Below are 12,634 nucleotides of genomic sequence, written 5' to 3'. Positions count from 1 at the left end.
ACACTGGAACATTCCAAAGGTGGACATCAGACACTGGAGCAGCATTTACAGGGCCCATTATACACTAGAGCATTAGAAATGGGGCCCATTATGTTTGGAGCATTATTTGGGCCCATAAGACAGTGGAGCTTCATCCATGGGGACCAACATATACTGTAGCATTATGTGGAGCTCATCATATACTGTTTCAAACATTATATGGGACCAATGATTCTGTATGGAGAAATAGATGGGCCTCGTCATGAGATGTAAAAAGTGAGGTATTTTTCATTGTACTATACCGCTATTTATCTGCCGTATCGGAGCATGATGAGTTGTGGTATGTGTTAAAGGGGAGCTCTTTCGCCCAGGGCACATGAAAACCTGCAGCCAGCCCTCCCCCCCCCAACTTTAGCCAAATAACCCCCATTTTTCAGTGCGTAACTTGTATTATGAAGTTAATTAAGGTTGACAAGCTTAAGTAAGAAGAATTGATGCTTTTGGCATTCAAATGGGCACTATAGGTGTGTTTCCTGTCCTCCTCTCACTGCCGACTTTTATTCCCCATTGACTTACATTGGGTTTCGTGTTTCGGGACGACCCCGACTTTTCCCTATAATCGGACGATCTTGCTCGACCCGACTTTTGGAAAAGTCGGGTTTCACGAAACGAAACGCGACCCTAAAAAACCAAAAGTCGCTCAACTCTATTGATTACAATGCAATGCCATGTGGAAAAAACTCAGTAAATAATAATTTTGTGTTACTTAGGTGAAATGGAAGAACTGGAAACGTTGTGGCTTACTGGCATCTGCCACAGTGAGAAAAATGAAGTTATGAGCAGCCAGTTGGATATTGACAATATGGCTGGTGTCTTCTACATGCTTGCAGCTGCCATGGGCTTGAGTCTTATAACTTTTGTATGGGAACATTTATTTTACTGGAAACTCAGATACTGTTTTACTGGTGTTTGTTCAGGAAAACCAGGACTGCTATTCTCAATAAGTAGGGTAAGTCATAAAAATGTGCTATAATAGTAATAATAGTCATAATATGTATAATATAACCAGGTTTTGTGACTGGCATTGGAGTTTTCATTCCTGTACCACTATATCACTCAGTCAGAGGAAGTTAAAATTGGAAATTTTCAAAAATCTGGAAAGACACATTAGAGTTAGATTTGGAAATTAATCTAATGTGGAATTGTCTGTCCACTGTCCCTAAATGGTAGGTGTGGGGGCTAAAGAGGATCCTACAAGTTGTATTTCAGCATGCCTCGTCTGTTTTTCCTACTGAATGTAATCTATAGCTAGAATTGTCAGAGTTAAGCCTTTTTTTCACACTTTCCACTAAATTAAAAATGCCTGCTAAAAATTGTGTATGTTTCTGGCGGAGTTGGCAGAAATACCTGTCAGCCAGACAAACGTTTGATTAACTGCTTTCTCATGTGTATGGCCAGCTAGACAAATTGTAAAAAAGTATTCATACAGTTATGCACAAAATTTTACATACCCCGGCAGAATTTTTTGCTTTTTTGGCCTTTTTTCAGAGAATATGAATGATAACATCAAAACTTTTTCTCCACTCATGGTTAGAGGTTGGGTGAAGCCATTTATTGTCAAACTACTGTGTTCTCTCCTTTTAAAATCATAATGACATCTCAAAACATCCAAATGACCCTGATCAAAAGTTTACATTCCCAATTTCTTAATACCGAGTAATGCCCCCTCGAACATCAATGACAGCTTGAAGTCTTTTGTGGTAGTTGTGGATGAGGTTCTTTATTTTCTCAGAAGGCAAAGCTGCCCACTCTTCTTGGCATAAAGCCTCCAGTTCCTGTAAATTCCTGGGCTGTTAGCATGAACTGCTCACTTGAGATCTCCCAAGAGGGGCTCAATGATATCAAGGAGACTGAGATAGCCACTCCAGAACTTTCACTTTGTTCTGCTATAGCCAATGACAGGTCGACTTGACCTTGTGTTTTGGATTGTTGTCACATTGGAATGTCCAAGTACGTCCCCAGTTCAGCTTCTGGGCTGATGACTGCAAATTTGCCTTGAGTATTTGCTGGTAACATGCTGCATTCATCTTTCCTTCAACTTTGGCCAATTTTCATGTGCCTTTGTAACCCACACATCCCCAAAACATCAGCGATCCACCTCTATGCTTTACAGTAGGAATGATTTTCCTTTCATCATAGGCCTTGATAACCCCTTTCCAAATGTATCGTTTATGGTTGTTGCCAAAAAATTCAATTTTGGTCTCATCACTCTAAATTACCTTGTTCCAGAAGTTTTGAGGCTTGTCTCTGTGCTGTTTTGCGTATTGTAGGTGAGATACTTTGTGGCATTTGTGCAGTAATGGCATTCTTCTGGCGATTCGACCATGCATTTCATTTTTCTTCAAGTGCCTCCCTATTGTGCATCTTGAAACAGCCACATCGCTAGTTTTCAGAAAGTTCAGCATTTCACCCCCCTATTTGTGGGGGTTTTTTTACATCCCGAACAATTTTCCTGGCAGTTGTGGATGAAATCTTTGGTGGTCTACATGATAGTGTATTTGTTTTTACAGAGCCCCTGATTTTCCATTTGTTAATCACAGTTTGAATGCTGCTGACTGGCACTATCAAATCCTTGGCTATCATTTTGTATCCCTTTCCTGTGTTATACAGTTCAACAACCTTTTCCCATAGATCCGTTGACAATTCTTTTGCTTTCCCCATGACCCACAATCCAGAAACCTCAATGGCTGGAAGAAAGATGCAAGAGTCTGTCTGGATCCCAGAAACTCACTCAGCTTTTATGCACACACACTGATTACAAGCAAACAGGTCACAGGAAAGGATGTTACCTTTACTAGCCATTCAAGCCCATTTGTGTCAACTTCTGTGCATGTTATCAGGCCAAAATCGCCAGGGTATATAAACTTTTGATCAGGATCATTTGGATGTTTTGGGCTGTCATTATGATTTAAAAAGAGAAAACACAGTAGTTTGACAATAAATGGCTTCACCCAACCACTAACCATGATTGGAGAAAAAAAAGTTTTGGTGTTACCATTCATATTCTCTGAAAAAAGGCGAAGAAATCAAAAATTCTGCCACGGTATGTAATTGTTTTAGCACATATACACAGTATATATATATATATATATATATATATATATATATATATATATAGATAGATAGATAGATAGATAGATAGATATGTAGAATCCTATGAACACTCTTACTTCCCTATCATCAACAATTACCAAAATGTTATAAAATACATCTTTAATTCTCATGTGGCATATAGTAAATAAAAATAATATGTTGTTGCATATGTCTTCTAGGGTATTTACAGCTGCATTCATGGAGTGCACATAGAGGAGAAAAAAAAATCATCAGAATACAGCTTTACTGCTTCCCAAACCAATATGTTGAAATTACTGAGATCTTCTAAGAACATGGCTAATTTGACAAATTTAAACCCTTCTCAATGCAATTCACCAAAAAGGACATCTGATTATATTCAAAGAAATTCGCTGCTAATGGACATTGTTCTAGACAAAGGAAACTTAATCTATTCAGATAACAGACCATTCCCACAAAAAGAGATTTATGCAGAAAACGCTCATGATCTCACCATGTTAGCAAGTAATCGCCATAAAGACAACCTCAACAATTATGTATTCCAGGGTCAACATCCACTCACACTTAATGAATCCAATCCTAACACAGTTGAGGTTGCTGTCAGTGCAGAACCAAAGGTGAATTCTAGGCCAAGGCAACTTTGGAAGAAGTCAGTGGAAACTCTGAGGCAAAATCAAGGTTCAATCAATGAAAATGAAACCGATGAGCCTAAGTTATCAAGTAAGAACCAACGCTTCCTTCCAGAAGATGGTCATTTTTCTGATGCTTCTGAGACATCAAGTAGAGCAACCTGCCATGTAGACCATGAAAATAACAGCAAACATCACAAAAGTAAAGACAACTTAAAAAAGCGATCTGTTTCCAAATACCCTAGAGATTGTAGTGAGGTTGAGTTGTCCTACTTAAAAACCAAACAAGGCTCCACTCGTGATAAAATTTACACAATTGATGGTGACAAGGAACCAAATTTCTTGATCGAGCAGCCTCAATATGTTGAAAATGCCCCTGTTCAAGAGGAAGGAAGTTATCCGGAAGTGTACCAAGATCACAATGACAATTATAGAAAATCCGAACCCTCTCTACATGGGAATAGGACTCCAATACATAATGAAGATAGTCTTCCAAATAATGACATACAATACAAGATGTTTAGTAAGCACTACAGTTTAAAAGAAAAAAATGCATCTATGACTGAAGTTAATGACAGATATAGGCAAAATTCTACACATTGCAGAAGCTGTCTTTCAAATGTTCCTAGTTATACTGGTCACTATTCTGCTTCGAGGTCCCCCTATAAGTGTGATGATTGTGTGCATATAGGAAATCTATATGATATTGATGAAGATCAAATGCTACATGATGTCCCCAACTCTATGCATTCTGAAGATGTTTATGAGCACAACTGGATTGATAATAATGCTCTACAAATTCAGAAGAAGAACAAGTTGCGGATTAACCGGCAGCATTCTTGTGACAATATAAATAAGCCTCGGGAGTCCGACTCTGGAAGGCAATCGCGTAGCATAAGTTTAAAAGATAAGGAACGATATCTAGAAGAAAGTCCCTTTGCTAATATTCTTATTGTCCCCCATGAAAAACTATTGGGAAACAAGACTCCACTTTTTACACAATCTTTAAAGGAAACCAAGAGGAGCAAGTCCCTTTATCCTGACATTACTACCGACAACCCATTTCTGCATTCTTTTCATGAGAACCAAAAACTGAGTCATGGACGGAGCTCCTCGGACATATATAAACAATCCTCAACATCAAAATCAAGAAACGATAACTATTTAAGATCATCAATTAAATCCACTACTTCATACTCCTCAAGGGATGGACGAATACCCAACGACATATGTGTTTCAGAGTATGTTATGCCTTATGTCTCAAGCAAGAATAGTCTGTACCCAACTCCAAGGGTTGTAAATTCCTGCAGCAATAGACGTGTATTTAAGAAAATGCCTAGCATTGAATCAGATGTTTAAAAATGTTTTTATGTATGTATGCACCCCATGTTACATTAAAGCCTGAAAATATAGTGTAGCTGCCAACACTTCTGAAGAAATCCATCATTGAGTAATAATTTAGAAGAGCCTTGATGGTTTCTGCTTACATTCATTTTTGTAGGGCTTCCAGGTTTACTTAAAAAAAATTATTTTTATCACTGGATTTGCCCAATTTAATTTTAATGCTGTCGGCAGTCAAGGACAGTTGAAAGGTGGTGGACTAATGATACCTGTCTGCCAAAAGAAGAAAAGTTATCACTCACTTGTGTTCAAAATTGTGACCTAATTACATCTAAAAAAAAACATACAAAAACAGTAGAAACCCTCAACTTACATACGAAGTAATTTAGTGATATCCTCGATAAACGTTACAGTAGGATAAAATAAGCCATGAGAAAGAACGATACGGTCTGATTCAATATGGGCAGCTATCATTTGATGTACCTTGCCATTTACGCTGGTAGTACTATACGACACTAGGAAGAACACCACATAACGTCATTTGTCATCGAATCTTTTTACTAGCAATTGAAGCAATATCGTATGCATGTAGTTTGGCACAAAAAGTGTTTTAAGTAAGAATGCCTTTGCACAGTCACAGGGGGATAAGTAAAATCAACTTTTACACATTGATCCTAATAAAAAACAAACAAACTGTGTTTTAAGTCTATCGACCGTAATCTGCAGATAATGAGGACTGAAGAAGACCGAAACAGTATGCCTTTTTTCTTTAAAGTTTCGTTCACAAGCATTGCTCTGAAAATGACTACATGTCGATGTCAGTATCTTGATTTCCATATTATAGATAGCCATGATCAATTTACCATTAAATCTTTTGTTTTTTTCTTTGTTTTAGTATTCATCATCATTTCAGATTATTATGTAATAAAATGATCAGACATTTTCCATGTGAAAATGGAAAACGGTCTTAGGAGCGCAGGAAAGAGACTCAGACAAGAGATGGGTTTAAACCACAACGCGTTTCGATGGAGAATCCGTCTTCATCAGGTGGTTTAAACCCATCTCTTGTCTGAGTCTCTTTCCTGCGCTCCTAAGACCATTTTCCATTTTCTCATTGCTCCTATCCTCCATTGGAGGCTTTCGGCTGGAGCTGCGGTGGAGACTTGACATCCTTGTCTGCCCCTGGGTTGCTTCCTAAGCGCTCCTCTATGACCGCTTATCACTGACTCTTATTTTCCATACCAGTGTCATTTGCCACAATTTCAGCATCCCAAAGTAGTCTAGGATCTAACAAGTATTCCAAACTGGTACCTTATGTATATATTTGTGTGTATATATATATATACTTGTATAGTATACTGAAACACCTACCACAATTGTAGATATATTGGTTCAGTGCATAGCTATATATACTGTATATAGATATCAGTACAAATGTAGCACAACATGGTGCATTTACTTGAGCGTAAGAATTTACCATTAATGCCAAAATTAACCTCTTGAACTTTATTCTCTTTTTTTTGGAATCCTTTTTTTTTTTTGCTTTTTTTTACTTTTTATTATCATTTCATCTGACTTGTTTATGTTCCTCACATTACTTGGTGCATGATAGTTTGCTATTACTGCATGTCTTCATGTAAACTATACAAGAAGTTAAGGTACAATACAGTTAGAAATCGAAATTACAAGAAAAATATTGTTTTTGCAACCCAATTTTTTTTTAAAGATTTATCAAAAAATTATTAAAAAAACAAAACAAAAAACTAATGCCCAAATGTATACAATTCAAATTTGTGATTCTGAGAATTGGTGATCCTTAAAGAATATTAATAGTGACTGTTTTGAGGCTGCTCTTGGAAAAGCCTAAGAAAAGAAAACTTAACTTTTGCAGGAACCGAGGTTGCATGTAAGTCTATATCTAAACGCACATTTTTTTGAAAAAACGTTCACTGTGGGTTGAATAGTATATTTATAGCTATAAGACTATATATAGAAAATGTATTTTTGTTATATTCCATTTGCTTTTTATAACTGTTTGTCGCTATTCTCTCATTAAAACACATAGGGACAGAAAATATGGAATATATTGAACATCTTGTAGGCACTAACTAATTTAATTAATTTTTTACAAATGTCCAAGGGTGGACACAGATAGACAAAGCCTTTGTGAAGGAATGATTTATGGGGGTCCTTGCTTTCTAAAGGCTGTTCTAAGAGCACCTCCATACCCACAAGATAAGAAAGACAGCTCACCTGAAAAATTGAGATACCCATTGCATGGAGACTTGTAGTACTGCAAGATACAGGAAGAAGCAAAATCCAGCAAAAGGATCGTTATTAGTGATGAGCACGTATACTCGTTGCTCGGTTGTCCTCCGAGTATTTTGGCATTCGCGAAGATTTAGTTTGTGTCAACGTAGCTGCATGATTTGCATCTGCTGAACAGGCTGAATACATGTGGGGGTTGCCTGTTCGTTAGGGAATTCCCACATGAATTCAGTCTGTCTATCAGCCGCAAATCAAGCAGCTGCGTCGACAAAAAGTAAATCTCCGAGCACGCCAAAATGCTCGGAAGACACCTGTGCATTCGCGGGAAAACCCCAGCAACGAGTATACTCGCTCATCACTAATCCTTATTAAAGGGAATCATCTGTCAGCAGATTTTTGCTATGTAATCTGTGGACAGCATGAAGTAGGGGCTAAAACACAGATTTCAATGATGTGTCACTTATCAAGCTGTGTGCTGTTGTTACTTACAATTAAAGTTTTATCGACCAGGAAATTTTTATTACTGTGAATAGCTGCCTCATGAGCCCTGGGTCAACTCAGCCCCCTCCTGTGATAAGCAGCTCACTGTCAATAAACAATGTACACTGAGAGTCTGGTGTGGGCGGGGTTAGCTTCATCAGCTCTACTGCATTGCTAAATCTAGGAACTCTGATTGCGTCAGAACGGCTTCAACAAGAAAACTAAAGCTTAAATCATTGGATTCAGGGTCTCTTTACCTACATCAGACTGCTCTCAGATAAGGTAGGAAAAACCAGCTGAAAAGATTCCCTTTAAGGCAATGACTAAAGACTATGTCTGAAACCCGTCTGATTTTTTGTCTATAGTGTTGGATGTTTATTTTTTCTACATAGACTTTAATATGTTGCAATAATTCTTTTTAGTATTCTTTTGCTGTATCTTGCTTTTTCATCTCCATAGCCCTCTCACAATAGAGCAGTCATTTTTGACTTAGAAATTCATTTACTTCTACTTATTTATTTGAATGTACTCTAATTAGCAATTTAACGCTTCTGGCTGCTTTTAACATAGTCGTGATACCGCTAATCTACTGTGCAGCTGCACAGGTTGCACATATGGAAACCCTGTCTATGAACAATGTGAAAAATGTGTTAGTCTACTAATATTTCACAGAAAAAGTAAGGTCCAGCTCAAGGAGTAAAATCAAGAATTTTCTTTATTTGCTTCATTAAAATACAAGCATGGCTGCTATAGTAATCATTGCGGTTTTTATCCTCGCATGGGATACCCGCACAGAAAGTGCCCAGGAGGTTCTGTATGCGTTTCGAGCGGTATACGCTCTTAGACTCAGAGTTGCTTGTATTTTAATGAAACAAATAAAGAAAATACTGGATTTTGCTCCTTCAGCTGGACCTTACTTTTTCTGTGAAGTATTTCAAGACGTCCAAGTGGAGACGTGTCCTTGCTCGGACCTTGCTGCAGCATCAATGAGGGGTGAGCTGAACTAAATCCTTTTTTTTTCCCCAAAGTCTACTAATATAACTGATGGGTTCACAGAAGTTGAATGTAGACATAAAAAGAAAAAAAGTCAAAATTTAAAGAAAGCAAATTTGGCATTTTTGACAACCAACTCTCCTTAGCTTTTACACACTTGCATGCGTTAAGCAACTCGAGAAAAACTAAAGCGGTAATGAGTTTTAGTAGCCAATCACATCTCTGGTTTTACAACCAATGCTTATAAGATTCGATTGGTTTCTTTGGGAATCGTCGCCTTTTATTCTTAGGAATGAAACAGTGATGTTTAGAAAAATAAAACTTTTTTGTTCACATGTAAAACTTGCAGCCGTTACTAAAAAGGAAAACTAATCCACCAGTCAGAGAGTTTTGTCTACATCTACATTTTCTTACCAACCTCTATGACTGCATGCATGTGTGCATGATGCCACTTCTGGCATGAATTTTGGAAACGTAAATTACAAATATCATAGCCACAATATTCACGAAAATTCAACCCTCCTTAGCAATAAAGTGATAAAATGATTTAGAAAGGTACCTGTAAATTACTTGCTGTGCATAACTTTCGGTTTGGATATTGACTATTAGTTCTTTCGGAATAAATGACATCACTAAAATTCTAAACTGGGTATTAAAGGGGTTGTCCAGGATGTTAAAAAATAGTCAAAGAACCATGGCACTTAAATGAACATGGGTGTTATGATTGAGTCACCGTAGGAGGCAAAAATAGAAATGCTAGCTAAGTCCAGAAAACCAGAGAAGTTGGCAGCTATCAGATTGCAGACCCCTGAACCTATCAACACAACTAGCAGTAGCCGTGGGGGGCTCCTACGATGCCCTAGGCCCCTCGATCACAGCCGGAGGACTACATAGCCTAAAGACAGAAAGGGAAATCTAAACTGCCCCAGAGCAGACCCCAAAGCAAAAGGCAGCCCCCCACATATAATGACGGTGAAGCAAGAAGAAAGAACAAAACACAGACAGAAAGATAGACTGAGCAAAGATGGGGCCCAAGCTAGCTTAGATAGGAAAGGACAGGAAGGCTGCTGTCTGCAATCCGTGAAAAACCCTATGAAAATAAGAGCCAACAAACTGACAGTAAAAAAAGGCCCTGAAGACGCTAGGCTTCAAAAAAGGCTATGTCAGTACTCAGGAATATGCTGAAGACAGAGCAACAGGCAAAAGGAGATTCAGCTCACCCCAGCAGGGAATGGCAGAATCCAGAAAAGCAAGGAAAACAAAACACTAATGCAAAAAGGCAAAGCAGAAATCTTAGCTTTAGATGAGCAGGAATCAGACTGGTTTCCTAGAAGTCCACAGAGAAATCACCTGCAGGCCAGAAGGGCGTCGGCAGCCTTATATCCAGTCATTAACTCCAGTCAGCCAGTCATCATCATCAGCCCCAGGTGTTTGACAATCAGGCTCACTACCTTTCTTCACCAGAAGAGGGAGTTCCTCGGGCCTCAGTAGTGAAGGGGAAAATGAACTCACAACAGTACCTCCCCCTTGAGGAGGGGTCACCGAACCCTCAACCACGCCACCAGGGCGATCAGGGTGAGCCCGATGAAAGGCATGCACCAATCTTTTGGCATGAATATCAGAGGCAGAGACCCAGGAATTATCCTCCTGACCATAACCCTTCCACTTAACCAAATACTGGAGTCTCCGTCTAGCCAGACGGGAATCCAGTACTTTCTCTACCTCATATTCCATGTTACATTCAACCAATACAGGGTCTGGAGGTGCAACCCCCGGAACAACAGGTTCAACAAACCTCTTCAACAAAGATTTATGGAACACATTATGGATTTTAAATGTGACAGGAAGAGCCAAACGAAAAGAGACCGGATTAATAATCTCCAAAATCTTGTAAGGTCCAATAAATCTAGGCTTAAACTTAGGAGAAGCCACCTTCATAGCAATATTTTTTGATGATAACCACACCATATCACCAACCTTAAACTGGGGACCAATGGTCCTATGTCGGTTGGAAAACCGCTGGGCCTTTTCCTGGGAGAGAGATAACTTATCCACCACTTGGTCCCAGATCTGGTGCATTCTCTCCACCACAGTGTCAACACCTGGGCAGGCAGAGGGCTCCACCTGCCCTGAAGAAAATCGAGGATGAAACCCAAAGTTACAAAAAAAAGATGACATCAAAGTGGCAGAACTAGCTCTATTATTTAAAGCAAATTCAGCCAAGGGCAAAAATGAAACCCAATCATCCTGATCAGCAGAAATAAAACATCTCAAATATGACTCCAAGGTCTGGTTTGTTCTCTCTGTCTGACCATTGGTCTGAGGGTGAAAAGCAGAGGAGAAGGACAACTGAATTCCCAGCTTGGAACAGAAAGTTCTCTAAAATCTAGACACAAACTGGACTCCTCTGTCAGATACAATGTTCTCAGGAATCCCGTGCAAGCAAACCACCTGTTGTAAAAACAGGGGCACCAATTCAGAGGAAGACGGCAACTTAGGGAGTGGTACAAGATGAACCATCTTAGAGAACCTATCACAAATCACCCAAATAACAGTCATCCTTTGAGAGACAGGCATATCAGAGATGAAATCCATTGAAATATGGGTCCATGGCCTCTTGGGGACAGGCAAAGGCATCAACAACCCACTAGAGCGAGAACACGATTTAGACCGGGAGCACGTCCCACAGGACTGCACAAAATTCCTGACATCACGAGACAAGGAGGGCCACCAAAAAGACCGACTCACCAGATCTCTAGTACCAAAAATACCTGGATGACCAGCCAAAGCAGAGCAATGAACTTCAGACATCACTCTCTTCTTCCACTGGTCAGGAACATACAACTTTCCACTGGGACAATGCTCAGGTTTGTCCTCCTGGAACTCTTCCAGAGCACGTCTCAAATCGGGCGAGATGGCAGAAAGAACTACCCCTTCGCCTAAGATGGTAGCAGGCTTGGTCACCACAGGAGAATCAGCATAGAAGCTCCTAGAGAGGGCGTCATCCTTGACATTCTTAGTTCCAGGAAGAAAAGAAACCACAAAATCAAAACGTGTAAAAAACAAGGCCCACCTAGCCTGTCTAGGGTTCAAGCGCTTAGCCGACTCTAGGTAAATCAAATTCTTGTGGTCAGTGAGGACCACGACTTGATGTTTAGCTCCCTCCAACCAATGTCTCCACTCCTCAAATGCCCATTTCATGGCTAACAGTTCCCGATTCCCCACATCATAGTTACGTTCAGATGGAGAGAACTTTCGGGAAAAGAAAGCACAGGGATTCATTTTAGATGTTACAGGATCCTTTTGGGACAAAACAGCTCCTGCACCAATCTCAGAAGCATCCACCTCTACCTGGAACGGAAGTGAGACATCAGGTTGCCGCAAAACCGGGGCGGAGGTGAATCTTCGCTTCAGCTCCTGAAAGGAAGAAACAGCCTCCGGAGACCAATTTAACACATCAGCACCCTTCTTAGTCAAATCAGTCAATGGCTTGGCAATACTAGAAAATTTTGCTATAAATTTCCGATAAAAATTAGCAAAACCCAAAAACTTCTGGAGGGCCTTCAAAGAAGTGGGCTGAACCCAATCGTAAATGGCCTGTACCTTGGCCGGGTCCATTTCAATAGTTGACGGAGACAAAATAAAACCCAAAAAAGAAATCCTCTGTACTCCAAAACGGCATTTAGATCCTTTGACATACAGGGAATTCTCCCTCAAGATCCGGAACACAGTCCAAATATGTTCCACATGAGAATCCCAATCCTTGGAGAAGATCAAAATATCATCCAGATAGATAATCAAAAATTTATCGA

At 39.5% G+C, this 12,634-nt stretch overlaps 1 protein-coding gene across 1 annotated transcript in view; it reads left to right on the top strand.

Annotated features, from left to right (window-relative positions):
• The window catches only part of GRIN2A (glutamate ionotropic receptor NMDA type subunit 2A), a 293,548-nt gene extending 288,383 nt beyond the window's left edge, over window positions 1-5,165 (top strand). The window contains exons 10-11 of the mRNA XM_073542833.1: window positions 750-988; window positions 3,312-5,165. Of these exons, the coding sequence (XP_073398934.1) occupies window positions 750-988; window positions 3,312-5,099 (2,027 nt within the window). The 3' untranslated portion in view covers window positions 5,100-5,165. The remainder of the gene's footprint in view (window positions 1-749; window positions 989-3,311) is intronic.
• The last annotated feature ends 7,469 nt before the right edge of the window (window positions 5,166-12,634 follow it).

The sequence above is a fragment of the Dendrobates tinctorius genome, unplaced genomic scaffold (genome assembly GCF_039654945.1).
Source record: "Dendrobates tinctorius isolate UK_male_01 unplaced genomic scaffold, ASM3965494v1 ptg000129l, whole genome shotgun sequence".
In the NCBI taxonomy this organism is placed as follows: domain Eukaryota; kingdom Metazoa; phylum Chordata; class Amphibia; order Anura; family Dendrobatidae; genus Dendrobates; species Dendrobates tinctorius.
Note: the sequence above shows the minus strand (reverse complement) of the source record. Positions and strands in the feature narration are given on the sequence as shown.